The 27,425-nt window shown below is 37.5% G+C and overlaps 1 protein-coding gene across 1 annotated transcript in view; it reads left to right on the forward strand.

The window, feature by feature from the left end:
- Window positions 1-3,826: 3,826 nt before the first annotated feature.
- LOC103770200 (glutaminase kidney isoform, mitochondrial-like) overlaps window positions 3,827-27,425 on the forward strand; it is a gene marked incomplete at its 3' end in the record, with an annotated part of 55,544 nt that continues 31,945 nt past the window's right edge. The window contains exons 1-8 of the mRNA XM_008937452.1: window positions 3,827-3,974; window positions 5,148-5,223; window positions 7,386-7,482; window positions 7,965-8,086; window positions 14,072-14,201; window positions 14,929-15,008; window positions 16,890-17,053; window positions 23,311-23,369. Of these exons, the coding sequence (XP_008935700.1) occupies window positions 3,827-3,974; window positions 5,148-5,223; window positions 7,386-7,482; window positions 7,965-8,086; window positions 14,072-14,201; window positions 14,929-15,008; window positions 16,890-17,053; window positions 23,311-23,369 (876 nt within the window). The remainder of the gene's footprint in view (window positions 3,975-5,147; window positions 5,224-7,385; window positions 7,483-7,964; window positions 8,087-14,071; window positions 14,202-14,928; window positions 15,009-16,889; window positions 17,054-23,310; window positions 23,370-27,425) is intronic.

The following is a 27,425-nucleotide window of genomic DNA, read 5'->3' on the forward strand; positions in this document are numbered from 1 at the left end:
GGTGCCTCTCGGGGCTGCTGCGTGCCGGCCATGCCCTCCCCGGGCCGGGGTCCCCACCTGTGCTTTGGCTCCGAGGAAACAGCGTGTATTAGTGCCTTGTATTTCTTATTTTTTTTTTCCTACTGCTGCTTCTTGGTTCGACTACTTCCCCAGAGATGTGGAAGCTGTGTCATCTTGCATTAATTATTCAAGGCAGGGTAGGTGCTGTGTAGTTCCGTGTCGTAAGTTTTGCAGCGCTGTCTTCTCCACCCCTACAGCTAGCGTGGCTGAGGATAGATCTTGGCAGCCGTCAGTGGTGTGTGTAGATCTTCATAGGTGCTGCAGAACGTGTCCCTGTGCCAGCGGGTCCTGATTTGCCCTTTAGTGGCAAAGGTACACGCAGGTAATAGAATGATAAGGCTCTAGTTTGTTAAGTGAATAGTCCTTCACTTAGAACCTGAGATATTCTTCATAAAGTTGGTCAGGAGTAGGTGTGTTAGCTCCAGGTTGTGTCCCTGGTAGTGACCAGTAGTGGACACCGGGGATGGAGCATAGTGGTGAGGTAAACAGATTGATGGTTCTCAGTGCTCTGCTCTTATCAGTTCTCGGCATTATGCAGGTCTTGAAAAACTCTTGTTCATATCCCACCCCCCATCTGACAGTTTGCCCATTGCGTGTTTAAACCTAGGCTCCCTTAGTCTGTCTGATAACCTTTTAGGAGAAGTTTGACAGCTTAACTGCAAGCCTCCTGAAGGCCCATCCCCTTTGTGTGCTTTTGGAATGTGCCCCTTGGCTTTCCTGTGGGCAGCCCGTGTGTCTTCTTTGCACACTTCTGGGGCGGCGTAGTTAAAATCAAAACCCAAGCTGCTTTCCCAGGCTTTGCCATGCTTATTACCTAGGTGAAAAAAAAAAAGTAAAAGACAGAGGAAATAAGGCCAAGAAAGGAGTACCTTGTTTCAACACTGAGCAAAGTCTCTGTTAGCCTAGTGCTAAGAGGAAGTCTGGAAAAGACTCCATGAGGCCAGTCAGGAAGGCTTCAGTCCTTCGCTCATTAATAGTTCTTTTGCATTGTGGTTTTGTGGTTGTCTTGGGTTTTTTTGGTGTGAACTCCTTCAGCATGCCTGGCAGGGAAAGAAGCTATCTTTTTGTTCTGCTGCCCTTCCTCCCACCAAGTGTCTTAGCTGCTCAGCTTGGTTCAAGCCTTTTGTTCCAGTGGGATGTAGTCTCCTTTAAAGGCACACTTAAAATTTCTCCTGTCAAACTCCTTAAAAAATACATGCATTATATAAACATGCACAATATCATACACAAGCATATGTGTATTATTGTTATATTTATACTAGTGTTCAATGTACATGAAGTCTCTTCTCTGGATTAGTTCTATACATAATGTTTTGGTACAAAAAATTATTCAGCTGTATCTCAAGTAGATGTGGTTTGGGAAGTCTGTACTTTCATTTTCAATGAGGAATAGACAGTACCATTAAAAACTTAGGAAAAAAATGATATGCCAACCTTGAGGGGTTTTTGAGGATGTTAAAAAGGACGCTTGCTAAAAAATACACCATTTTTCTTAAATTGAGCTTTTAGAACAGCTTCCTACAGCTAGCATAAATTAGGAAACTCCTATCATTTCTAGTATGTCTGGTAAAACTATGTAGTCACAAACCAGTTTTACACTTCTAATCATTTTTGGCTTTTGTTAAAAGGATGTATTTGGAAGTCAGATGTTTGTTCTTTGATGTTTGTTTCCTTACTGCAAGATGAACAAGGAACAGTTACATAAAACATATAGCATAGTTCTGTACAAGGAAAAAGCTGGAAGTTTCAGTTCAGGCTCTGCAGGAATTCCTGGTGGCACATTAGCCAGCCTGCTGGATATTTTAATGCTTTTTGGGTTTTTTTTGCATGCAGAATCATGAAAATCTTCCTTAAGCATTTGCAAATGGCCCATTGCATGAGGTAATCACTACTGTATCAAGACAGAGTGTAGGGTTCAGAAGAAAAGTGAAGTTCTTCAAAAGGCAGGTTTCTGGACTAACCTGACAACTGGGCTAAGTCAGTGCAGTGTGTGTGTGCTGCCAAGCCCAGCACTTTGCCATCCAGCAGTGTGTGGCATTTGAGTTGTGGTTGGCAGGTGGTTTGTGCACTCAAATGGGAAGACAGGAGTCCTTTTTATGCTTTTTGTTTGTTTGCTTATTTGGGGGGATTTTTTTCTTCTTTTTGGTCCTAAGGTCGTGGTTCTAGGACACTGGAATAACCTAGGTGTCACAAGACAGTACTAAGATTTTCTTGCTCGTTTGCTTGCTTGACAGTCCTCACGTACAGAGAGTAGGAGTTGCAAGTGAAAACCTAAAACGTTTTGTGCAAAGATGGTACAGAAATTTGGAATAGTTCTAATTCCTCACAGAGAGAATAGTTTGAGGTCTGTGGCTGATGAAATAGCTAGTATCCCATTGCATAACCACATTCTCCTGTGCATTTTTTCCTAAACATCTTCTGCCACCTCCTTATCCCTGCTATCCAGCCTTCACTGTGTATTCACCTGGAACTTAATGTATTTTGGAAAGGAAAAACATTTTTGCTTAAACTGAGAGTGGACACGAGCTAGTAGTTTTGATTAATGAAGTCTGTGGATTAAAATGCAATCATATCTATGTTCATGCCTAAATCATTAGGACACAAAACCATATTACAATCCTAAATCGGAAGCTTGTATAAAATTTAATAGTGTTTATTTCTGTTTCCAAAAGAACTGTGCAAAAGAGAGCAACTTTTACTTTCAGTATAAGTGTGCATTGTTCTTGCATCTTAAACTGGCCAATAGTAGGGTCAAGCATAGTTTATCTTGGTATAAGCTATTTCCAAGGGACAAATTTAATAATTAATATTAACAAAATTCAATAATTACAAATTACTAAGGTGAGAGGGAGGAGCAAAATGTAAGCAACCTTGATTTTTAAAGAACAGCTAAATTGCAATAGGAGTGGGTACTAGTATATAGAATATAGCAAAATGGTTAATGGAAGTGTTTCATTAATTTTTAATTCTTTTTCTTAAAATGAGAGGGAAGTGATAGCCCTCCTTTTTAAGGGTAGGCATGAATTCTGGAGAGAACCTTGAGAATTAATTTTGCTTTTGCACCCAAGCCAGATTCCAGAGGAGTAACTGTAGTAGCTGGGCAGTGGTTTATCTCCCTGTTGCTGCACTACTTGCAGATGCAAGAAACTGTTAGAAGCTTCCAGCAGACCTTTTCAGACCTTCCTTAGAGGCTAAGGTTTTGAAGCAGCAGTTCTTGTTTTACCAGAAACACCTTGACATGTATAACCTGTCCATTTTTGGACTAAGTTTAAAATATGTAGTTTTATCTGTATTTTGGTAAGTTCTCAGGTAAATGGTTACCCACTGCTGTTAATGGGATCAGTGTGTAACTATGCAAGTGGACAGAAAGCAGTTAATTGTAAAAAAATTTCTTATACCTAGTCTAAATCTTACCCTCTTTTAAAACCACTACCTCTTGTCCTGTCACAACAGGCCCTGCTAAAAAGATTGTGCCTGTCTTTCATATAGGCCCCTTTAAGCACTGAAAGGCTGCAGAAAGTTCTTTGTGGAGCTTCTCTTTTGCAGGCTGAAGAACCCCAACTCTCTCAGCATTTCTTCATCGGAGAGGGGTTCCAGCCCTCTGGTCATTTTTGTTGCCTCCTCTGGACCTGCTCTAACAGGTCCACGTCTTTTCTGTGCTGAGGACTCCAGAGGTGGACGCAGCACTGCGAGTTGGGGTTTCACCAGAGCAGAATGAAAGGACAGAGTCACCTCCCTTGACCTGCTGACCACAGTGCAGCCCAGGATGCCGTTGGCGTCTGGGCTGTGCGAGGACATCGTTGGCCCATGTCCAGCTTCTCATCCAGCAGCAGCCCCAAGTCGTCCTCCGCAGGGCTGCTGCCAGTCTGCTCACCCCCCAGCCGTTGTTGATAGCGGGGGCTGCCCTGACCCAGGTGCAGGACCTTGCAGTTGGCCTGGTTGAACCTCATGAGGCTTACAGGGGTCCACTTCTCAAGCTCTCTGGCTGGCATCCCGTCCCTCAGGCAGGTCACTGTGGTGTTGTCTCCAGACTTGCTGAGAATGCCCTCAGTCCCACTGTCTGTGTCACTGATGAAGATAGGAAACAGCACTGGGACCCCTGAGAGGGTTGTTTGTGACAGTTGTTGTGACCTCCTATTTTTATGACTGGTGCCTTACGATTAATAATAAACCTGAATCTGTTATTAGCAGTGCGGTATCTTTTTCTTTTGTTGTTCTATAAACCCTGCTCTGCATTTTGCCTGTTAAATCTTGCAGTACAATGTAGGAATGTTTCACTGTATTTGAAATTTAACTTCCTATATATTGTAGAAATTATAATTTGACTTTTTGTGAAATGAAATCCTCTGTGGAATCCGGTGTAAGCATCGTACTGATGGAGAAGGAACAGCTGAAGGAAGGATTGATAGGAACTGAAAGGTCATTTTGCTTGGAATTCCTGCATGCTTTTGTCTTTATATTTAAAAGGCAGTGTGGACATCTGCCAGTATCCCTTGTCCACAGGTTAGAGTGCCATTGAAGAACTCTAGTTGTGTAATAGTCTGGTGCTTACTTTTAAGAAGACAAACAACTATTAAAAGTCATTATTCATGAAAGGGAATAAACTGTGGAATTTTCACTTGTATTTGACTTTGGAAGTTGCAAGTTCCCTGACTTGAAACCCAACTCTTTACACTGTGTGCTGAACAGCATTATCTTGCTAAGCGTGCTCACGGTGCCAAAACATAGCTTTTAGGTTAAGCAAACATTAGTTACTCACATCACTGACCTGATAAACTGCAGAGCAAGCTTTTCCACCTCTATTTAGCTGATAAACTTTATCAGAAGATGGACTATCTGACAAAGAGCAATTTTCTGTAAATATATTGAATGCCATCCTCTTTGCTTTGGCAGTCAGTGCAGACCCATTGTTAAATTAGGCTGACTGGCCCAATATTGAACAGCAGCAGATGTGAAAGATATGGAAACTGTCAAGAGAGAATTTGTGTCGTGAGAGGTGCACATCTTTGTAATAGTTTAAAACGTTACAAAGAGGTAGATAAAAGTCTTGGTCAAATATTGGAAGTTTTTTTTCTGCACCCTTGCAGATGGAAATCCCATGTTTGGGACAGCTGTAAAAATTCTGAGTAATAGCTCAGGAATTTGTCATCAAATAGGTTATCGGTTAAAATTTTCCAGTGTGTTTGCTGGCTTGTTTTGTCAAAGTGAAATATGGAATTTTCCTCTGTCAGACCTTCAGCAATCCACTAACAAGTCTTGTAGCAGAAACATTCCTAAAAACATGAAATCTGGATGCTTTGGGGAGCTTAGTTAAGTGCTCTGTGTAAATGGGGAAGCAGGGCTTTAAAATTAAAAGTACCGTAGCTGCAGTTAGGATGCAGGTACAGGCTGAAGCTTTAATTCCGTGTTAGTCACTTCGGTTCTGTTGGCTTGGCTGGACAGACTGTTCTCCAGAGATTGGAAGTGCAACGTGCTGTGTGGAAGGCTTGGATTTTCCTTAGGAAAAGGGTGTTGAGTAATTTGCTTGAGGTAGATGCGTTTGTGCTGGTTGAATTGCCAGCCTGTCTGTGCGTTAGTTAGCCAGCATCATTTGAAAAAAAAAAAAAGCCAAACAAAAATGCAGACTGGAAGACAAGGCAAGTTCTGTTGGCTTACAAAGCTGTCTTCTGTTCTTAGTATGGAAGTACAGTGCTTTAAATAAATTGGAAAACGAGAAGTGAGATTTTTACTGCTGGTTATGAGGAAAGGAGGGAAATGGGGTTGTCTTAAATTTGAAAGGGTATTTGGATATAATCAGATTTTTATTAAAAAGAATCATAAATCTGACCTGTTGTCGAGCTAGAGTAAGCTAGTACTGGGAGAGGAGGGAGAATTAAATGTTAGATTCCATTGGCCTACATAGGGCCTGTGCTTAGTTGTAGTATTTCTGTACTTGTAAGTACTGATTTTCAAAGAATCACCAATCTTATGAAACTTCTGGGGCTAGAATTTAGACCTGCTTTTTGTACATGCATGCATGAAAATAGATGAATTGCCACAGAATGTTCTCGTTCCAGGCAGTAACTTTTATGTATTACAATATACTAACAAAGTATTGCAAGTATTGTTAGATTGTAAGATTGAGCTTTGAAATTGATGGCTAAAATTGTGCAAAACTGCATACTCTGTTACAGCTAATGTATACATTTACTAGAAAACTGGTTTGGTGTTATTTATTGCTTGTGAGACATCAGAACTTTGTCTTTCTCTAGATGGACTTGGTGTAGAAACAAACCCGAGCATTTCAGGGGACTAAGAGCATCTCTGAAGCCCTTTGCTACCTCTGTGTGAAGTGTGTGCTCCAGCTGTGTGCTGCCATGCTACTAACAGGGTAAACATAACTGAGTACAGACCTGTGCCCCTGCCTGCTGCAGGGTGCTGTGGAATACCAGGGAAAGGTGCAGCTCCAAGGTTAAACCTATAGAGGACTTCCAAAGGCTTGGAGGGAAAGCTGTCGGTGTTGCACATTTCAACCCTGGAAGGAATCTTGATGCTTAGTCTATTAAGCTCCCTTCATATTTCACTTAATGCAGGCATGTCTCAGAGTGAAATAGTTAACAGATGAAATGCTTGGTGAGCCAACCTGTTTACATAGATACAGCTTTAATGGTCACTGCATTTATCAACATGGCACGTGTGGGTGTGCTAAGTGTGCACAGTGAGAGTTCCTGCTGCTGGTGCCTGAGCTGTTCAGGTTACTGTGTTACACTGCAGCTGGCCCTGCCTGCTCTCACTGCAACTGATGGGCCTTACATAAACACCTACAAGGACAAGGGCCTTAGGACTCCTCCTAGAAGTGCCTAAAACCATGACTATTTTGAAGAAAATACACACGTTCATGGCTTGTTTCTCTTCCCTGTGGAAATGTTGGGTCAGTCTGCTCTCATAGCTTTATTATGAGGCACTTTGAGTCTTATAAATACTTTATCTGCTGTCCTCGTAATGTGTCTATCCTTGAACATCAAGAAGAGGGAAATGTGATGCATCTACTCCAAAAAATGTCTAAGTATAATCTTAGCAGTCAGTGAATGCCAGCCAAAACATGACTGTGTTGCTGTTAAGGATGCTTGCTATTGTAAAGTACATGTCTGCTACTTTTAATATTACCATTTTTTTCCAACCTAAAGCTGAATTAAGCTTTATGTTCACCAATATAAAAGTGTTCTTGGAAATTAGTGGTAGCAGTTATATTGGTAGTGAAAATGTGTTTCCTTGTGAGTAATGCAAAAATTTGTGTAAATAATATGTACAAGACTAATCTAGACATGTTTTCTTTTTTTTTGCAGTAAAATCAAGCAAGGTCTCCTTCCTAGCTTAGAAGATCTACTTTTCTATACTATTGCAGAAGGACAAGAAAAAATACCAGTTCATAAATTCATAACTGTAAGTTTACTGTTCCAAGGTGCTGTATGAAAGCTAACTACTGCAAGGCTTTTTAACATTTTAAAGGCAAGAGTACAAAGCAATGAATTTCTATTATACATGGTTACAAGGAGTGTAACTTTTTTTTTCCCTTCCCAGCACTGTTCCTGTAATTAAGTAAGAAAATGAGCGTGCTGGTATTGTTACTCCCTTATTTGCTGTGAAAAGAGCATGCTTAAAAGCATCTGTGTCTGTGGCAGGGTAGTATTTGCCCTTGTGTGAAATGTAGTTGGACCACTGTGGATTTCAAATGACTTAAGTTAAAGACACAGCCAAAATGGCAAAGGGAAATGACAAAAGGATCACTGAGGTGTCAAAATGTCTCTGTGTTGATAACACAGTGGTGGATGTTTCTTATCTTGATAAATGAGACCGAGCAGTAGAGGACTTGATTGTAATAGCATATCTTTACATTTTAGTAATTATTGTTTCATTGTTAATAGGCACTCAAATCTACAGGATTACGTACATCTGACCCCCGATTGAAAGAGTGCATGGATATGTTAAGACTGACCCTTCAAACAACTTCAGATGGCGTTATGCTGGACAAAGACCTTTTTAAAAAGTAAACTTTCAGCTGTCATTCTGAATGAATGTTGTCTGTCTGTTACTGATTGCAGTCTTAGGAGACGTGTAAGGTGTATAAATCCATGTGTCAGGGAGTCAGACACTCCTGCTGATGCTGGTTTTGTATGAGCTTGTTCTCTGGTTTCATGCAGCAGAGAGATTGTGTGATCTCCACAAGAGTTTAATGCATCAGTGTTGTTTGCATGTTTGCTGACCCCATACTGCAGCTCTCAGCCAGATGCCAAATAATAAATTAATGGATGTAGCACGGGGTGTTTAGTATGAGTACATAAAACCTCTCTTGCTTTTTATCAGCCAGTTTTAGTGCTGCTTCTGTGTAGTGAGGTGTTTGAGTATGTACGTAGTTAATTGTGAAGTGAGTATATGAAAATTGGAGTGAAGTTATATTTCCAGATATGTAGCACTGGGAGCAGTTAAGGCTCTAGAAGTCTGTTTTGGAAAAGATTTCTGTGCCATATTTTAGTGATTATTTTTGGTTTTTCTTTAAGAATAGTCTGGTCAGTTAGTTGAACAATATAAGCATTGTTCAGGTTGCCTTTAGTTCATTCCAAGCATACACCTTTGCTCCCCTACTTAGGTTTTGTGTGCCAAAACACTGAAAGTTCAGAGGCTCTTAAATCTTGAAATCTGTAGACTATTTTTGGGTCATATTTTTATTCCATTTACAGAGTAAATGACATCTAAAACTTCTTTCACCGAGAGTATAGTTTAGTCAAAGCTGGTGCTTTTTTGTTCTGTAGCATTTTTTTTTTTAGTTTGAGGTAGTGGTATTTAGTGCTAGTTCCCTTCAGTTACAATTTAAAATGTGTATGGATATAAAAAAGGTGTTTACAAATGAAATTGTGTATATATTATATACATATAAATATATAAACCACAGTATACAGTATATGCTTGTACTATGTTATATATTTACATAGTTTTATGTAAATATAAACAGAAAAGCTATACATTATATATATTTTTAATAAACAATTTTGGATGTACATTGAGAAAAATGAATGTCTCTGTGTGTGACAAAATAACAAACCAGTCGACTCCTCAATCAAATGTGGGATACTTCTTAAAGGTACCACATGAATTAATTTTATTCCTGTATTAAGTTCAAGACCAGGCCTTCACTGGTTATTTGTCACAGCAGAGTGAAAACTCTGAATTGTTAGAGTCAGAAACTTGTCTGGGTGTATGGTTTGATTGGAAAAGTAATGTTTTTGCTATTATGCATTCAATTTATACTAGAAAGCTTGTTTGTAATAGTAAACTGTGAATTATGTTTTAGGCAAGGGCTGCATATTAGGAAAAGGACAAGTGGTTGCTAATTGTTGGGATTAGCCTGTGTTCTACATCACCTTTCTAGGATTTGATCCTCTGTGTCAGGGAAGTGGTTGTTGCTATGATGGTTTGTAGAAAGCTTACATGGTTGCTGCTTGCTTAGGAAGAGTTCTGAACATCAAGACTATACAGCAGATGGAGAGGTGAACCTCTTCATGTAGCAGACTTCCCTTTGCAGCAGCAGTTGTTAACCTTTTTTATGAATTAAACCCCCTCAAACTTCAGTTATCTCTTTCTCCTAGGCACACTGCATTTCTGTGTAGAGACTTGCCCTAGGTTCCCGTGTTTTTCTTTTCCAGGTGTTTAAGGTGTGAAATATAATGTGTCTACTCAGCTGTACTTACCGCAGGACTTTGAAGCTTCAGTTCTCTAAATGTAAAAATCAGTGCTGTAATTTTCCTGTTGAGTTTGAATCCAAAGCTGCTAGATCAAGTAAAGAATCAAGAATAAGTGACGTGGAGCAGTGATAGCATAAGCTTGACAAAATCAATTGAGTCCAGTAGGAATTACCTCTAAAGTACGCTGGCTCGTGCATCTGTACTGTCCCCATGTAATAAGAGTTTCAGTGCCTCTTTAGTTCTAAACATTAGGCACCAATTTGATTAAAATGGATTCATTTTGAAAATTTGGGGTTTTACAGTGCTCTGTGTTTAAATAAGAAATTGGAAAAAATCTCCGTGTTAAAGGTAGAATAACTTAGGGTTTTAATCTTTCATCTCCAGAGCTTCTGGAATTGAATGCCTCACTGGTGCAGATCTCACAGAGGGTGCTTGACAAATTTCTTGAATTATGTAATCTATATAACATAACACAACACGTGGTCCTTGTCTCATGAATAATACCTTGCTGAGAAGAGCCTGCTTACTGCTTACTGACGCTGCTTAGCTTGCTGTATAAATTTTTATTTTTTTTTTGTACCCTAGGTATGGTACTACTTTATTGCATAGTTAATTAGGTGAAACTTAGGAAACTGAACAATATGAAAGATTTTACATGTTAATCTTCCTCAAGAAGCATGCACATTTTGACATATCCTGTTTTTTTTAGATCTGTTTCAGTGACACTGCAGCTAATTTGTAGACGAATTTCTAATAATCTTTGTAAGGAATACTCCTACCTCTTGTAGCTTTTCCTTTAACTCACAAGTTTTCCCTAGCACAAAAATAGATGACTTGCAAAACCCCTTATTTCTTGACTAACGGTATTTTGGTGGGGAGGCAGAAGGCAAGAGGCAAGTGAAATTGAGTTATTTTAGAAAGGGTATACACTTGAATGAGGTGATAGCTACTGAGTAACAGTTGTAACTCTGAGGTTTAAACCACATTCTTCTTCAGAGTAATTTATGTGGGTTTGTAGACTCAGCCTTTGTCAGGAGGTGCTGTCTGTCCCTCTGTACTGACCTTGGCCCTCTGTACTGACCTAGAACTGTGGTCTTGCCAGTCAGATCTCCTCTGATCTGTGGGTAGGAAGCAGCAATATGAGGATGTTATGTGCTAAGCATGTCGATCTGTTGATGGAGCTCTACTTGCTGCTAAGTGACTGTGCTGCTTTCAGTCTAGGTAGCAAATCCTGAGGAAAACTTTGATTTTTGGATATGCTTAAACCACATATTAATAAATGCTTTCATCCTGTTTGAGCAATTAGAAAGCTTTTGGCAGAATATGTAGGGGACTTCCACTATAAAACCTCATTTGTCAAAATAATGTCAATTTTTTTTCCCCTAAAATGTCAAAATATATTGAACGCTTCTACAGACCTCGTCTTGCTTGTCAAATATGAAGTTTCACATTCCTTGCTGTAATGCTGATGCTGTAGCTTTTTAAACAGGAAAACGTCGTCCTTTCAGTTCTTCAGAACTGCTTGGAGTTCAGACTAATTTTTTTAGCAGGTACCTACTTTGTGTAGGGAAGCAATAATCCCAGCCAGAACTTGAAAAATAAGGTATGAATAGCAGGTTGTATGATAAAGGAAGCAAAGTGATCCTATCTTTATGCTAGAGATTAAAGCTTCCGTTTAAAAAAAATCCCCAAACTCTTACTTGCAGGTTCTACAAGTAGCTGAAAGTTATTACAGACCATAAGAATTGCATCCTAATCTTCTAAACCCAAATGTGTCAAGGGTTTTGACATGTTTTCAAATGGAGGGGGAAACGCTTGTGTTGGCATTTGACAAGACAGATTTTTTTAGAGTGAGGTGATAAAGTTTGGAGAAATAGAAGAATTGGAGGTGGGAAGATCTTAGTGTACCTATACTGAACACTGCTAAACTAGGTGGGAGATAAGGACTAAGTTGTTTGTAAGATTTGACCCTAGAAGGATTTTCATTTATTGGTATATTCTTTTACTTGAATTCCTCCTTGTGATCTTTTCTTATTGCTCCACTTTTCCAGAGCCCATTTTTCTGCAAAGGGGTAGCAGGAACATAAACCAGTGAGAAGCTTTGGTGGGGAGGAGATGTCAGCTGCAGATTGAGAGAGACTGTCAAGGCCAATGTCCTCTGTTGACTGAAAATATTCCTGCCCTGTCAGCTGGAGTTTACCAAGGCTCCTGTTGTTTTGTCCATGCAGTAGTTGTTCCAAATACACCCATCTAGATTAATTGAACCCTTGTATTTCATTTAGTCTGTGAATTCATTATTTGCCTGGGTTAAGCAATACCAGGATAAACACCCAGACACGGACCTTGGCAGAAGTCTGGGAACAGCAGCTTCTGGCAGAAAAGTGTGATGTCCTTGACTGGCATAGCTATTTCTGCAGTGAGTCTCAATCTCTACCTTAAAGTGACTGAATTGCTAACGGGAGCATCCTGGACTTGATGTAGAGTGGCAAGTGTGTCAATGTCCTTCCTGTTTTGGAAACACAACGTGGTAGCAGAGGACTGTGTTTCAGTGCATGCTGCCTTCTTGTTTTCCACATTTTGTACGGGCTTGTTCTGATAGGTTTAGGTGAACTTCAAATACTTGTTTTTTTTTTATTTACAAGAGTGCTTAATGCTGTCCAGGTGGCACAGGCAATGTAGGCGTGCCTCTGAAGTTTAAACCTTCTGCATATTATGTTATTCCTTCTGCACACATAGCTGCCATAACTGTTATTAATTACTTTTGAAAGGGAGTTGTTGCACCTGGAGTAGGTAAATGGTAATTGGAGGCTGCATTTACAAAAACAAACAAGATTTTTTCATGATAAGTAAAAAAGGAGTGGATGAGCACAACAAATTGCAACAAAACCAACTCAATTGCAGTTTTAACATAGAGTAACAAAGATGTGTATTACATACAGAGCAATTCTTAAGATGCCAGTGTACACAACAAACTTCTCTACTGTTTCTTTCACTCTTGGAGAGCAGTGACTGTCAGCTTTTGAAATGGCTGTCAGCTGAATTTGGATGAAGTTTCATAAGTACAAAGGAGTTCAAACTGAAGGTTTAAAAAAAGAAAGGGGGAATCAAAGGGGAGATAGAACTATCTGTTCACTGGTGTTCGTGCATCTTCAGTTCGAACTGTTGATGACTCTTAATAATAGAATTCTTGGAAGTATCTATTCCAAGTGAAAATATTCCCTAAAAATTAATTTTTTACTTTTTTGAGTAAGTGTTCATTGGAAGGGTGTCTTCTCCTTCCTAGTATGTTCTTAACTTTCCACTTGTCTGTATTGACAGTATGTTTCTGCTTTTGTCAGTGCTGCCAGAAAGCGTAGAATGAACCTGCTAATGAAACTGTCTGGCGTTAAACCTTTCTTTCTCTTCCTCACACTGGAATAGGGTGTTAATACTCTTTATCAGGTCATATTTCAACTGACATGCTAATAGCTCCCAGTTCCCACCCCTGCTCCTTCCCTGCCCACAGACACACCACTTTCACCAACATGTCTCAGCTTGTATTTTAATCCTTCCATTCTTTTGCTTCTCCTAGATAAGTTTTTTCCTTCTTACCTTATCAGTTTTTTGAATGCCCCAGGTGGTCTGATGTTTAGAGGGTATGGATGATAATGTAACTGTGTTCTGGGTTAAAAGGCAGCAAAATTTCCTGAACTGGTGGTAGTTTGAAGCAAGAGACTTGCACTACTGCTCAGTGTTAACTTTTGCTTAGTTTAGAAGATGTTATCGAGGGCTTCCACAGGGTTTTGTTCTTATTAAGTGGAAACTCACTCCAGTTTGGTCTGTTGGCAACCTTTGTGGAGAAACCAGTTGTAAGTGAGAGAAACCAACCTTGAACCTCAGAAGTCTCATCTAACTCTGAAATTAGCACTTCTCTGGACAAGGGTGGGGTTAAATGACCTTCACTTGTCTTGATCCTAAGGAGTGGGTGGCTTAGATCTCTTCTGCAAGTTTAGATGCTTCTTGAAGGCAAACTGGTGGTTGCTTGCAGTACAGCCTCACAGTTGAAACTTCTAAGGAAGAGCTTTAAGTTAAAAGGCATAACAATGAATACAATGAAACAACTGTAAATAATTTTAAAATAAAACTCCTAAAGTGGAAAACAAAAAAGTCTTACAAAACAAAAAAATGTTCCTGTAGACATACAACTCGAGGGACAGGTGATCCTTACTTAACCAGCATGTAATTGCTACTTAAGTAGACTTTTTGACAGTACTTTGTCAACATACTAATATCCTCTTTTTAACTCTTTGCAGGTGTGTACAAAGTAATATTGTATTGCTTACTCAAGCTTTCAGGAGGAAGTTTGTCATTCCTGATTTTATGTCGTTTACTTCACATATTGATGAGCTGTATGAAAGTGCTAAGAAACAATCTGGAGGAAAGGTAACCTTGTTTGTAAATCCAACTTCAGAGGTCTTCAGATTTCTTGATATTAACCAAATACAGTTTTTTGTTAAGTAGACAGTTTTTTCTTAATGTTTTTAGTAAAATGTTCAACTGATAACTTGATAAAATAGTATTGGAAGTTCAGTTATATCTGCAACTTCTAACCTGTGTTAGAAACACAGCTCATTACCTCAGTCTCTTACAATTTTGAGGTTTGAACAATAAAATAGTGTTCTTCCTTTAATTTATGTAAACTATAAAACTGCTGTATGTTTTGTCATGCTAAACTTAGTGTATAAAAGAATTATGCTAAATCTTCAACTGGCTGCGTTGTGTGACAGAAGGAATTGTCAACATTGTACCGACGTTAGTAATTAAAGTTTAATCTAGTGCTTATTTTCAATAAATTGAGAAACCCTGAACTTTGTTACAGGCTAAAATTTTATGATTTGAAAAGTGCTGAACATACTGTACCACAGAACAGAGATTCCCCTCAGAATGCCTTGAAGTTTGTAGTTTGAAAAAATATTTTATTTGATAATGATCTAGTGAATAGAATAATTTGTAATGAGAGTTTTAGATACACCAGGTGATTATTAGTGGAATAATTCAGTTGTCAAGGGAAAGGATACACAGGTACATTTATTTTAATTAATGTATATTAACATGTAGTTAAATATTTTGGATGTTGTAATGTCTCTCTTTTTATTTCATGTTGTGATAGGTTGCTGACTATATTCCACAACTGGCCAAGTTCAGCCCTGATTTGTGGGGTGTGTCACTTTGCACAGTGGATGGACAGAGGTATATTCTAACTTACAGAATTTGCTATTTCAGCTTAAAATGTTGAACACATACAGCACTTTGTGATATCTCATGGTTTAATAAAGGAAAAGCTTTATTAACTGTTGAAGAAGTAAAATCTAAGTAAAATTGCTTGGCCATCTTTCTTAACTTTTTTCAACTTCTCTGTTTAAGCTGAATTATTACAAAATGTGGTTTAAATGGTATTTTTAAGTATATATTTAAGCTAGATAATATTGCACTTCTTCAAACACAGTCATGAAGCTGTGGGTAAGTTGGAGATTACCAAAAGACAGGATAGAGACAATGCTTATGTAACATTCATCTTTGGTAGTTGAAGAGCTTTGTCTGATAGTACTTGTGCCTCAAGCTATATTAATTTTTCTGTAGGTCACACATACTTGAAAGTTAGTTCCTGTTCTGCATTTTAATGTTCTTACTGTGGCATTATTATACAATCCTTGTAGGTCACCAAAAAAATCAGATCCATATTCTTCAAAAAGAAAATGAAGATGAAGCTGTACAGAACTTAACATGATTTTGTTCTTCAGTCTTATTATACTTTCTCCTGCAAGGCTGTATGTAGGTCTTTGATAAAGCTAGAGTACTCTTTTTTGTCTTTATTGGTAACTCAGTGTAGCAGAGACAGTTATGAGCATAAATATAAAGGAGTATCTCACAACATCTAGCTAAGAAGAAGTAAGGTAAACTCTGCTGTCTCTAACTCTGTGACTAGACAATTTGAGATACTCATGAGCTTGCATGCCTCTGCTGCCTGCAGTTTGAGATGGTCATACTGCATATTCTGAGTACCTGATTTTTAGGTGTTGACTATGTCCTGGGTGAATGGGACAATCCTGAGAGAGCATCAGACCTGCTTATGGTGACTATGGATTTGAGTTCATTTTAATGTGGTCCGTTGGAATCTGTATGTTTGGTTCTTTTTAGCCTTACGCTCCATAATTTCTAGAGGAGGAGCTGTACAAGTAAGCTGAAGTCCCTTCAGCTCCATGCTTAAGTATCTGAATAATAATCTATTCATAGTGAAAAAGCTATAAAAGTAAAAATATTCTCCCTTCTGAATATTTTAAATTGGCATTTTGCTTTGTTTTGGATATTATAACATGTACTAATAAAAGTTTTTATAATGCTAATTTTGTAATGTTAGTTTTTATAATGCCAAACTGTTTTTTTTAGTTTCTCTGAAACCTCATGTTTTCTGCAAAGAAAAGAAGCAAATACAATTCTGATTTTACCATCAGAAAAATGTCTTTTTTGAGCCTTTTGCTCTAGGTGGGGCATATGCTCTTTGTACGAGTCATTCTTCGATGCAGTCAGATTTAGATCATGTTGCAAGTAGACTTTCCAGAAGACAGCATTTAATAATTGTAATAAAATACCTATGCCATTATCGAAAGGAATGTAAATACAGCTATTTAATTATTGCCCTTGAGTGCCAAAACTTAATTGGATCTTGTCTTTGTTTATAGAAACATAAATATGTTCAGTGACTGCATTCAGGTCAGCTGTACCCTGTTGGGTATGTGGCTTACAGTTAAGTGGAGTAAGTGTGGTACTAGAAGTCTGAGGTGACTTTTCCTCTGGTACAAACACATTATTGAACTTGCCTTTATTTTATTACATCAGCAGTAATTACCAGCAACTGTCTTTGTTATGCTTAATTAATGGAGTCAATTGTTAAAACCTTTAAATAGTTTCCTTACACTCTTTAAAAAGAGAGTTCCTAATAATATGCTTTTATTTTTTGGGTTGTTTTTATTAATAGCCTTAGTAAATTGAAAAATATATGAAGCATTTAACACTACCTTCCACAGCTGGCAAAGAGGAGATTTCAAAGCTCTTCATGTGTGTTTTCCCCAGGCATTCTGTTGGCGATACCAAAGTTCCGTTCTGTCTGCAGTCCTGTGTGAAGCCCTTGAAATACGCTATTGCTGTGAACGATCTGGGCACGGAGTATGTGCACAGATACGTTGGTAAAGAGCCTAGTGGATTAAGGTTCAACAAATTGTTCCTGAATGAAGATGGTAAGAGATATAGAATACTTCATAATGTGAATACTCAGTTTTAGAAAACTAAAAAACAAGCTTCACAGGTTTTTTCAGTCTTTTCATTTTATTGTATCTTCTTAAGTATTATTATTAGTGTTCCAAAATATTTTGCTGTCAGCAAGGTAGGCTTATCCTTTGCCACTCACTTTTACCTGGTCTAGAATGCTAGTAAAAGATGCTTTATTGCTTCTATCCTATTTGCTAGCTACCCAGCTGCAGGGAAAAAACCCAAAGAATTTTGGTAATGCAGGTATCTGAAATGCATATTTTCATTGAGCTGGTAGCAAGCGTTGCTTAATCGTGAAATTCTGTGAGATGGTGGTAAAAGAATCAAAGATGTTAAATTGATTTTAAGAAGCGTGTTTATCACTTGCCTTTTCAGCACTCTGAGAAGCAGGTGCTGGTGCCAAGGGCCAGTGCTGGATAGTTTCCAGAAGGCAAAACTGAACACATCTTCCCACAGATTATTGTAAACTGAATTTGGCTACTGACTCAAAACCGTGTTGGGGATTTTTGTTGGTGTTGTTTTGTGTCATCTGTTGTTTGTTTTTGTTTCCCTTCCCTGTGGCAGGAGTGCTTTAGCAAGAGTTTCTCATACAGTATTTATCTAGATTGTTTCTTTTCAGTGTTATATTAATTCTCAAGCATGAAAATTTATTTTTAAAAACATTGTGGCAAAAATCTGAGAAGGATGACTCATACAGCCTTAGAGGAAATACTGGATGTTATCTCAAACCCAAATGTTTCTTCTAGCAGATGTTTCTCAGGAAGAGAACAGACAATGTTTCTGTTGCCATGGTATTTCAATTAATATTTAATTAACAGCATAAGGCTTGGATGATATTTTTTTGTCAAGGACTGCATTTAATTCCGACTTAAACATCCATATTATTAATATATTAATCATAATTATATTCAATACGTATCTTGAAATCATCTTTCCAAATGTACAAAGAAACTGGATCTTGACAATTTATTTCTTCTTTTTTCTTATGTTAGTAAGTGGTAATGGAATACCAACATGTGTAGGAATCTCCAAGAGGGAACTGAGCATTTTGTCAAGCTTTGCTCTCTTGCTTTTCCTTTCCAATTTTTTCCAAATACAGTGTTGTGCAGTGTGACAACGACTGCCTTTCATGTCCTGAGAAAGCCTTCATATTAAAAAAAGTTTAGATGGTGCTGAAAATTGCCCAATTTTAAAATTTTGGATCAATATAAGTGTTCTGTTTTGTTTGGGTGTTTTTTTTTTTTTTTTTTTTTTTTAGTGAAATGACAAAGTATAGTAATCTATTTTCTTTTCATTGCTACTTTTTAAACTATGTGAGGAAATGAATTGTTAGGCTGTGGTCTTTTATTGTATTACTGCTAGACTTTAAGAGTGTTTATAAGACTATTATCCAGTAACAGAGTTTGGATTATTGAAATTTGACCAGTGTGCATGAAATTGAGAAGACTAGTTCACGTAATAGAAATTTTAATTTTTAAGTACGTGCTTGTGTGCCTGATATAACTGATGTGGGAAAAACATGTTAGAACTAGCCTGAACAGCCTCTTTAGCTATAGAGTCTGTAAATGAAAGACTAAAATAAAGGGTAGAAGCCTAATGAGGAGGAACATTTCAGTTATATGGAGAGAAAGGGAAATTGAGTTTCTGAGTGAAGGAAGAGGGAGGGAAGAAGGGATTATGCTTTACTTCTTGTAGATTTGAATTGGTGTTTGAAGTTTGGATATGCAGATTATTTGGCAGTTTGAACATGCTACTTTGAAGGTCAGATTTGAAAATTATATTCAATGTGTTTGCTTTCTAGCTATTCTGATAGAGTTGAATTTCATGTTCGTGATCAGGATTTTATGAAGTGATAGGAAGGTATTTGAAAACTGGTTAGGCAGACATCTGAAGGTATTTTTTATTCTTACTACATTAAAGTTCCTAAATCAGGATGTTCTTCCATCTCTTTGTTTACTAATATTGAGATTCAAGCTGGAAAGAATGGAGAATTTAAAGAATTTTAGATCGTAGCTGAAAACACCAACTTAAAACAAAAAGGTGTTACTAAGAATCATGTGTGACTTGAGTAAGATCTGTGCTGTATAATGGGTATTTGGAAACGGCTGCAGCCTTGTGAATATTAAATATAAAAACTTTTTTATCAAAGTGAACATATGGCCCATGGAACAAGTCACATTTCTGGAGGACTAAAAGAATTCCCATGTTATTTATAAACAGATTATTCTAGTTAATTGAAGTAGACCAGGACTTGTCTCTGAAACAGTCATCGTCGGGAATAATTTTTCTGGTTGTTGTCATTGAGCAGTTTGCAGGTTTTTTCATGCCTTCATGATGCAACATCTGACAATACCTGTATATATGTACTTTTATTATCTCTTATCCATAAATGAGACCTTCTTGCTAATTCTTTCTACAATTAGTCTAGTAATACCATTGTTTGTGGAACTTAGTCTAATAATAAATGTTGCCTTGTAATTGAATGAGGGATTGCCAGGAAATTGCTTATTTGGGTAACTAGATAAATTATATTTTATTTTATTTTGAATTTAGATAAACCTGTTAAATATACTGCAGTTCTAAAAGGCTGTTCTAGACAAATATCTCCTTTCCACAGGAAAAAGAGAGCGCAGTATTGCTGAAGAATAGATTTACTGTTCAAAGGCTGTTAGGTGGGTTGTTTATGCAAGAGAAGAATCTGTTTCAGTGCTAGACTTAATCAGGGCACCCCAGCTGAAGTCGAAGGGTTACTTGTGCTTTTTATTACAGATGAAAACCTGGATTTACTCTGAAGTATGATGTAATACAGCAATGTAAGAGACTTGCAGAGAAGCTACATAAAAGATTTTTTTTATCATTCTGTGCAGATTGCCTTTATTATTTGATTAAGTAGAGACAGTGTATGTGTTTGCTTTTAGTGATGTGTGTCAGCTTTGCAGAGTTTGGTAACTCTTTCTAAAGATGGATAGATGAATTTGTTTGCCTCTTTGGCAAAGTGTTACAATTACAGCACCAAACTGCGTTCCTTGTTGTACAATGTGGGATCCCACTGGTAATGGCACCCACTGTGAGATAAATCAGTGGTTGCTGCTACATTAGAAAGACTCTCTGTCTGTCTGACTTATCTTTAGAAATTTGTGTAGTGTCAGAACTTATACATCCCTAACAGGTGAAAAAATATCTGGAAATGGAAGTATCGTTGACAGGAGTGGAAGACATTTCTTTGAAATTGGCAGGAATCTTTCAGAATATAAGATTTTATTTAGGCATCCTGGCCCTTAAAAAAGGCCAGTGTATTGTGAAGGAGTCTTCATTGTTTCACAGAATAGACTATTTCAGTTGGAAGTACTGAATTTTAGACCTACAGTGACCACTTCAGGGCTGATAAAAAGTCACAGTATGTTAAGAGCATTGTCCAAGTGCCCATTAAACACCAGCAGCCTGGAGCATTGACCACTTCTCCAGGAAGCCTGTAGCTACTGTGGCAAGATAGAGGGTTATCTGTCAATTACAGATATCTATGTATGGCAAGTTTTTGGGTAGTATTATCTGGTGCTATGCAGATAACAGTGAAAACTGCTTTCCTGGGACCTGGATACCCTGACAGGGTTTATTAGTCTCAGAATAGGCAGCAGGGGATTAATGGAAGCTGTCTGACTCAGCTCTGTGATGTCCTGGTGTCAGGCAGAAGTAGCAGAGACTCTGACAGGAGAGTGTTGTTGGTGTGTGGTAAGGCAGACTGCCGGGCCTCCTCTTAGCTGGTAAGGCTCCCACAATGATTGTGCCCTGTGATATTGAAGGTAAGTGGTGGCATCTTCAAGGAAATGAGACACAGTAGACTTTCTGAGGGCATATTCTGTGTGTGGACTTGCCACATTGATAACTTCTGAGTTGCTGAATGGTCAGTAAACATTACACATCCTTTTTATTCAAATAGACAGATGATGCGGGGTTTGGGAAGGTTTTTTTTTTTCTGTATTCTCTGTGGCAGATTGAAACCATAGAGATGTGCAGAAGAATCAAGAGCAAAACATTTATAAAAATACTTTTAGAATGGGCTGTATATGATGAAATTGTAAATGTGGTCATGGACTGGAATGATACCTGATGTTGACAAGAGGAAGCTCTAAAATAGAGAAGCATATCCAGAGTAAGAAATGAGGACATCAGTGTGTTCTGATTATGCATGAGGTCAATGTTGTGTTGGACTGTGTGGCCAAGGTGGGGTCCCCAATTCAAGGATAATATTGAAAAACTGGAGAGGGGTCCGGTGGAGAGCTCCCAGAGTGCTGTGTGGTCCAGTTCACAGAACTCCTGAGGAGGGAGCAGTTGAACCAGGCGGTTAGGGGCTCCCCTAGTTGCTGCTGAAAACTCTTGACGAGTAATTGCAAAGGTGAAGATTTGTGTAACTCTTCTTGGTAGTGGCAGATGATAGTACAAGGGCCGGTGGCCTGAACTGTGGCTTGGGAGGTAGAGGTTGGATATTAGTGTAAACTCGCCCTCTAGGAGGAACACAATTGCTAAAGAGGTAGAGGATTTGTCATGCTTGGAGGTTTTGAAGCTAGATAAAAGCATGACTGACCTGACATAACCTTGGCAGTAGCCTAGCTTTGAGTGGGAGGGTGGAAGAGAAGACTTCCACATGTCCCTTCTGACCAGCAGTCTGTGATGCTGTGATTAGTCGTTTTGACTTTTAACACCTTTGACTGGGGTTCAGGTTTTTGGTCCCTAAGGAGAGACAGAGTTGGAGAGCTTTGAAAATGCTTCATTTTTCCTACTCAGAATCTTATTTTAACCAAAAGTCAAATATATTTGACCCAAGTTCCTTGCATTATTGACAAGAGTAGAACAGGATGTTCCATGTGGGTGGATCTTCAATACAGTTAGATAAAATCTGAACAATTCATGAGTGTTTTAGACAGATAAGGAGTGACACTAAAAACTTTAAAAATAGTATATGGACATTAAGTTTGTGTTTTAGAGGAGCTTAACTTTTTTTTTCATAGAAGATATTGGTCTTACCTTTCACTAACAAAATAACTTTTTTTTTTTTTAAAGTTCCTTTTAATATTGATGTTCTGAAAAATGCTAAAAGACACTTGAGTAGTTTTTGGAGCTTATTTGATAGGCATAGATGGCTAAGTGCCATTGACTATAACCACTGTAATTTTCATGGGAAAATGTGTGTGTGTATACTGTGAATATCAGGCTTATCTCCAAAAAGCAGTCCTCTCAATTTCCTTTTACTGTGCATGGTGTGTGTGTCATATACAAAAGTAGAAAACACTTTGTGTATTTTTTAAATGAATATTTTTTTCAAATTTGGAGATAAAATAACAGCAAATAAAAATAATTCAAGCCTTTCACCATATTAATGTATTGAGAATTGGTTGAAGTTTCCAGACACTAGAACACTCAAAAATCAACATCCTGGTTAAATGGCACAGCAAAAATGTTATCTAAAAAAAAAGGTAATTGTAGGAAGTTGATATTGAAGAATGAGAACTTGTATTTGGGAAAAGAAAGACAGCTGATAAGGAAAGCTTTTTGGAAAAAGAAAAAATAAATGCATCCAAGAATGACTGGGAATGCAAAAATACTATTGATATGGAGATTAGTGATAAAACAGAAAAAAACTATAAGTATAGCAGGTGTATGCAAGTGAATTAGGAAGTTAAGTTAAATTCTCGTGAGGATGAATAATTTGATATTTGTATTTTGAAAGGTACCAGCAGAGACCTGATTCTTAAAAAGAATCAGGATTATGTATTGTACAACAATAAGCAAAATCCAGAACTGGATATTTTTAGTTTTTTTCAAAGGACTATTTGAACACTTTTATAAACACCAAAACTTGCTAACTTTTAGGAAGAATTGGAAAGTCTTTTAGGGGTTGTTCCACTTGCACATGTTGCATTGGTCACTTGGAACATTGGAAAGGACTCTCAACATTTTGAAGAAAAAAAAAAATGATGCTTATTATTTTACAGAACTGTTAAGTAGGATTAGGCTGAGTGTGTTCTAAGCTGTAAAAAAACTTTGCTCAGAATTAAAAGAAATTGCGTACAGTGTTGGATTACAAGATTTTCAATTTAGGACTATGTTCCATAGTCATAGCTTTAAGTCATACAGTAATATTTATATTTTTTTCACTTAAACACCTAACTGGTTTTGTTTGACAAATGTGTCTTGGGATATATTTGTAAATGAAAATTTTCTTTCACAGACAGGCCTCATAACCCTATGGTGAATGCTGGAGCTATTGTGATCACATCTCTAATCAAGGTAAAAAGCTCAATTTTAGTTTCTGTCAGAGTATTTTAACAAAATGTAGAAAAAGTATCTTGTACAGATTATGAAGTGTTCTCATTTTATATATGCAGTATCTGATGGCAGTTTACTCATTAACAGGTAGACAAACTCTGTTTTGGAAATACTAACACTTCCAAACAAATGGAGAATTAGACTAGCTGTGGTTAAAAATGAACAGTGCAGCTGCAAGGCTCTTTTTCCTTAGCATTTTTCATTTTCTTTCCTCCTTTAACTGCACAACACTTGATATTCTCTTGAGACAACTGCCTCACACTTGTTAAATGCTAAGAGTATGTCCTCAGGAGTATACTTCATAGCACTCAGAGATATGTTTCTGAATGTCTAATGCTCTTATATAGCACAAAGTTCCCAGAGTATTTCTTGCTGTGCAGAAGAACTGGCTGATAACAGTAATTTGTGTGGGAGCAATGCAGCTATATTTGCACGTCAGTCTTAATGCTGAATGTGTCCTCTGTTAACATACTCTGCAAGTAAATTATGTTTAACTTCTGTGTTATGTAGTTCCTGTTGGGATGTGAAATGTGCTTTCTTAAAAAAGTGTTTGAAACAGTTATCTGTATTTTGCTGAGTAAGCCATGACTGAATAATGACTTAACATCTTTAGTCCGTAATCTTATGACTTTTGGAAAGCTGTATTTATTTTTCCTAAGAATAGCTGCATATACATCTTCAAGTTGTAAATGGCATAAATTCCATGTAATGCTAATGTTTGCTACGTACTTTACGTGTATTTTCTGCCTTTTTTTTTGGTAGCCACTGGTACAAAAAACTTATTTTTTTTTCCTAAGGGTACCTGCTTAGAATTGTGGAAAACTTGTCAGTCCCCTGGAGTTTTGAAGTAGAAAACACTGTTACTTCAGAGGTCTACCAACCTTGTTTACAGCCTTTTCCTTGGTTATGTTTCAAAGTCCATTAGCTACAGTGTGTTTCCTAACTCCTATTTCCAAATTGTTGATTTTAAAATTACTTAGATCATGATTTTTCTGTTATTTTATATTTAAAGAAGGTGTAAGAACTCCTGCTTAAAAACATTTATCTTTAATAGCTGTAGGTGAAAGAAAATGGCCTTAAGTATGACAGGTAAATTTATTCACATTTAATATTTTTTTTAAAGGTTGACTGAGCATTGAAATTCACTTGAATAATAGTGAATTTTAAAACCTGACTTAACGCATTTGTCTGAAATGTCAAAATGTTTAGTCCTACTACAACGTGCCCTACTAGTCAGAAGGCAAAACACAAGCATGTGCCTCTTGTGGAAGGCACATACATAGTTCTTGATAAGTGATGTACTTCTGAATAGATAACATGGGTTTGTTTACTGCATGCAATTGTGATATTTGTTAGAAGGTTGGGGGGTTGTTTCTGCTGGGTGTTTTTTTTTATTTTTATGTATTTTTTTTTGCTGTAATGTTCTTATGAAGAGTATTGCATTGCACTAACATTTATGCATGTGGTAACTGCACGTCTAATGGACACGTATCTTACTTATCACACTTCATTATTTGTTTTCAGTGTGATTAAACTGTAGATTATTTTATGTACTGCTTCCACTAAGATACCATTTATCATGTGAATAATTACCCAAACTAAACGTATGCTGAAGAAAATTATGTAGAGGGTTACAGCTACAAAGTTGCTTAATAGTTGTATTTTTTGTGAAGTAGCTTCTTTAAAATCTGCAATTTAACAATATTCCTACTAACTATTAAGTGATTTAAGTAATTCACATTTATATTTGAACTAATCTAAGATTTTTTTTTTTCTGGAAAAGGTGGCTTCATTAACCTGTTTTGCCCTCAGTTACTCTGCATTCATTTTGTGTGAGGTGTTAGTTGTGTATCTTTAAGGTTGTTTATGGCTCCTAGAGTCCAAGAAAATTAAGGGATTATTAAACATGGTCAGATTTACCATGGATGACAGATTTATCTAATGATAGCATGTTGATAGCTATGGAGAGAGTATTGCTGTATTTCAGTGTTAAGAATGCTTGTACTTCCTTTGATATTCATTAGTTTATCTCATTCTGAGAAACTGATATAAGAAGTCTTTCAAAATTTACATACGTTGTACTGAGATCTTTTTACTAGAATATGTGATACGTTAACATTTTAGGGGAATGAGTTCTTAGCATCCCATACGCAGTTCTGACTGCCTTAAGAATTTGATACTCACACCTAGGAACAGAGCGTAGACCTAAATTGTAGTGCTATGTTTAGTCCTTGCTAGTCATAATAACAAAGGGTATGTGCCTGTTAAGCTGTACCTTTGCTTGGACTACTTAGGCATGAATATATTATACTTTTACCAGCTTAACTGATTCTCCTACTGTCATGTGTTTGGAACTACAAAGTATTTACATTTTGGTGCCTTAACCTGGGGCTCTGTTCTAGCTGTACTTGCATTGCACTCCCCAGGCTGTTCCAGCAATTTAAAGCGTGTATCTACAACAAAATTGCTTTAGCAAAAGGACGTCCTGTGAGCCAGTTTTAATGAAATTAAAATTTCAAAGGCCCTAAGGACCTTCCCCTTGTTTGTAATTATACAGCCATTTGCCTTTAATACTATTTATGTTAATTACATAGTTATAACAATTTTCAAATAATTGTTATCAAAAGAAAATCGTAGTGACGATTACAGGAGTTTGTGGAAAAGTGATATTAGGTAAAATGGTAAATTCTTCCATGTCTCCAAGGAAATGGAGGTGCTTGAAATAAGATGATTCAGCTCCTGTGCTCTGTAACCACACAGCTTTGTGTACAGCACATTGACTGGGAGAAGCCTTTATTGCCTGTAGTATGGAGAGATTTCAGTGCTTTGATCTGTTGGGTGTTTTTTCTTCAACCTTATAGTCGATTCTCAAAGCCTGTCAAGTCCAGGAACATCAGTGGTTGTGCCTGTCATTGCTTGCTTCTATCTCCACTGTGTGGGGAGGGGGTAGTGTGTTAGGAGTGCAAATGGGTTCAGAGTGAAACATGTAGAAGGTGGCAGATGGCTGTGGAAGGAATCTCCAGAGGACAAGGAATTAATCTGAATTCATTTTTGTTGTATGCTTCAAGATTCCATCTGTAAATAAAACCTTCCTTACTATAATTGTAAAGGTTTGGGGAAGTACAGGGCATGGAACCCCTCTAAGTGCTGACAACCACGTGCAGAATGTCACCCAGATGACGACGATAGACTTGGCTGCTTGGTGAAGGGAGGTGATGTCACCTGGTGATGGATTAATGTGGGAAGCTTTTAGGCATGCTGGGGGTGCATAGCAATATTCATACTCTGTATAAAAAATGTTATGTACAAGCAAATGAAAATGCTGATCTTACTGACCCTGAAAAAACTTAATTCTCTGAAAGCTTTTTTTCCTATGAAACGAAGAGCTGTAGCTGATTTTCTCTAGAGCTTTCTAAATATGCAGATAGGTCGTAATGGAAATGAGGCAAAGAGTGGTGGAAAACCCCATCCAGCTGTGTCAAGGGTCTGTTTGCTGGCAGGATACAGTCATTAGGACATCTATAGTTATGGTTTAATACTTGAGAGATGGAACATGCATAGTTTATTTGGTTTACTTGACAATATAGTTACAATGAATAGTAGAGATTTAGCTTAATTGCTCAATGCTACTCCTTCCATTTGTCCTTCCTGATAGACTGTTGTGTAAACGTACATACATACCACTTTAAAACTTGTGTTGGTGTTGTGATCTTCTCTGCCAGATACTCGTCTTTATTTTGGTGGAGTTTCCTCTTTTCCTGGGTTATTAGTCTTCTTGTAGTAACTAATTTTGGATAGAATGTACATTCACATTATTCTGCCTTCCTTTTTATTGTATCTCCTATGTGTTGGATGTTCTTTGATATAGAATATGTAGTAGTGATATTTGAAATTCCATGTATTCAGTGGCCACATGTGCAAGTATTTAATACCAAAAGGACAAAAAAAATTTTCTTACATACATTTTAAATAGTAACAGTATGTCCTGGTCTTAGTGGGTCAAATACTGCCTGTGAC

Source organism: Merops nubicus, unplaced genomic scaffold (assembly GCF_000691845.1).
Source record: "Merops nubicus isolate BGI_N331 unplaced genomic scaffold, ASM69184v1 scaffold12513, whole genome shotgun sequence".
Taxonomy (NCBI): Eukaryota; Metazoa; Chordata; class Aves; order Coraciiformes; family Meropidae; genus Merops; species Merops nubicus.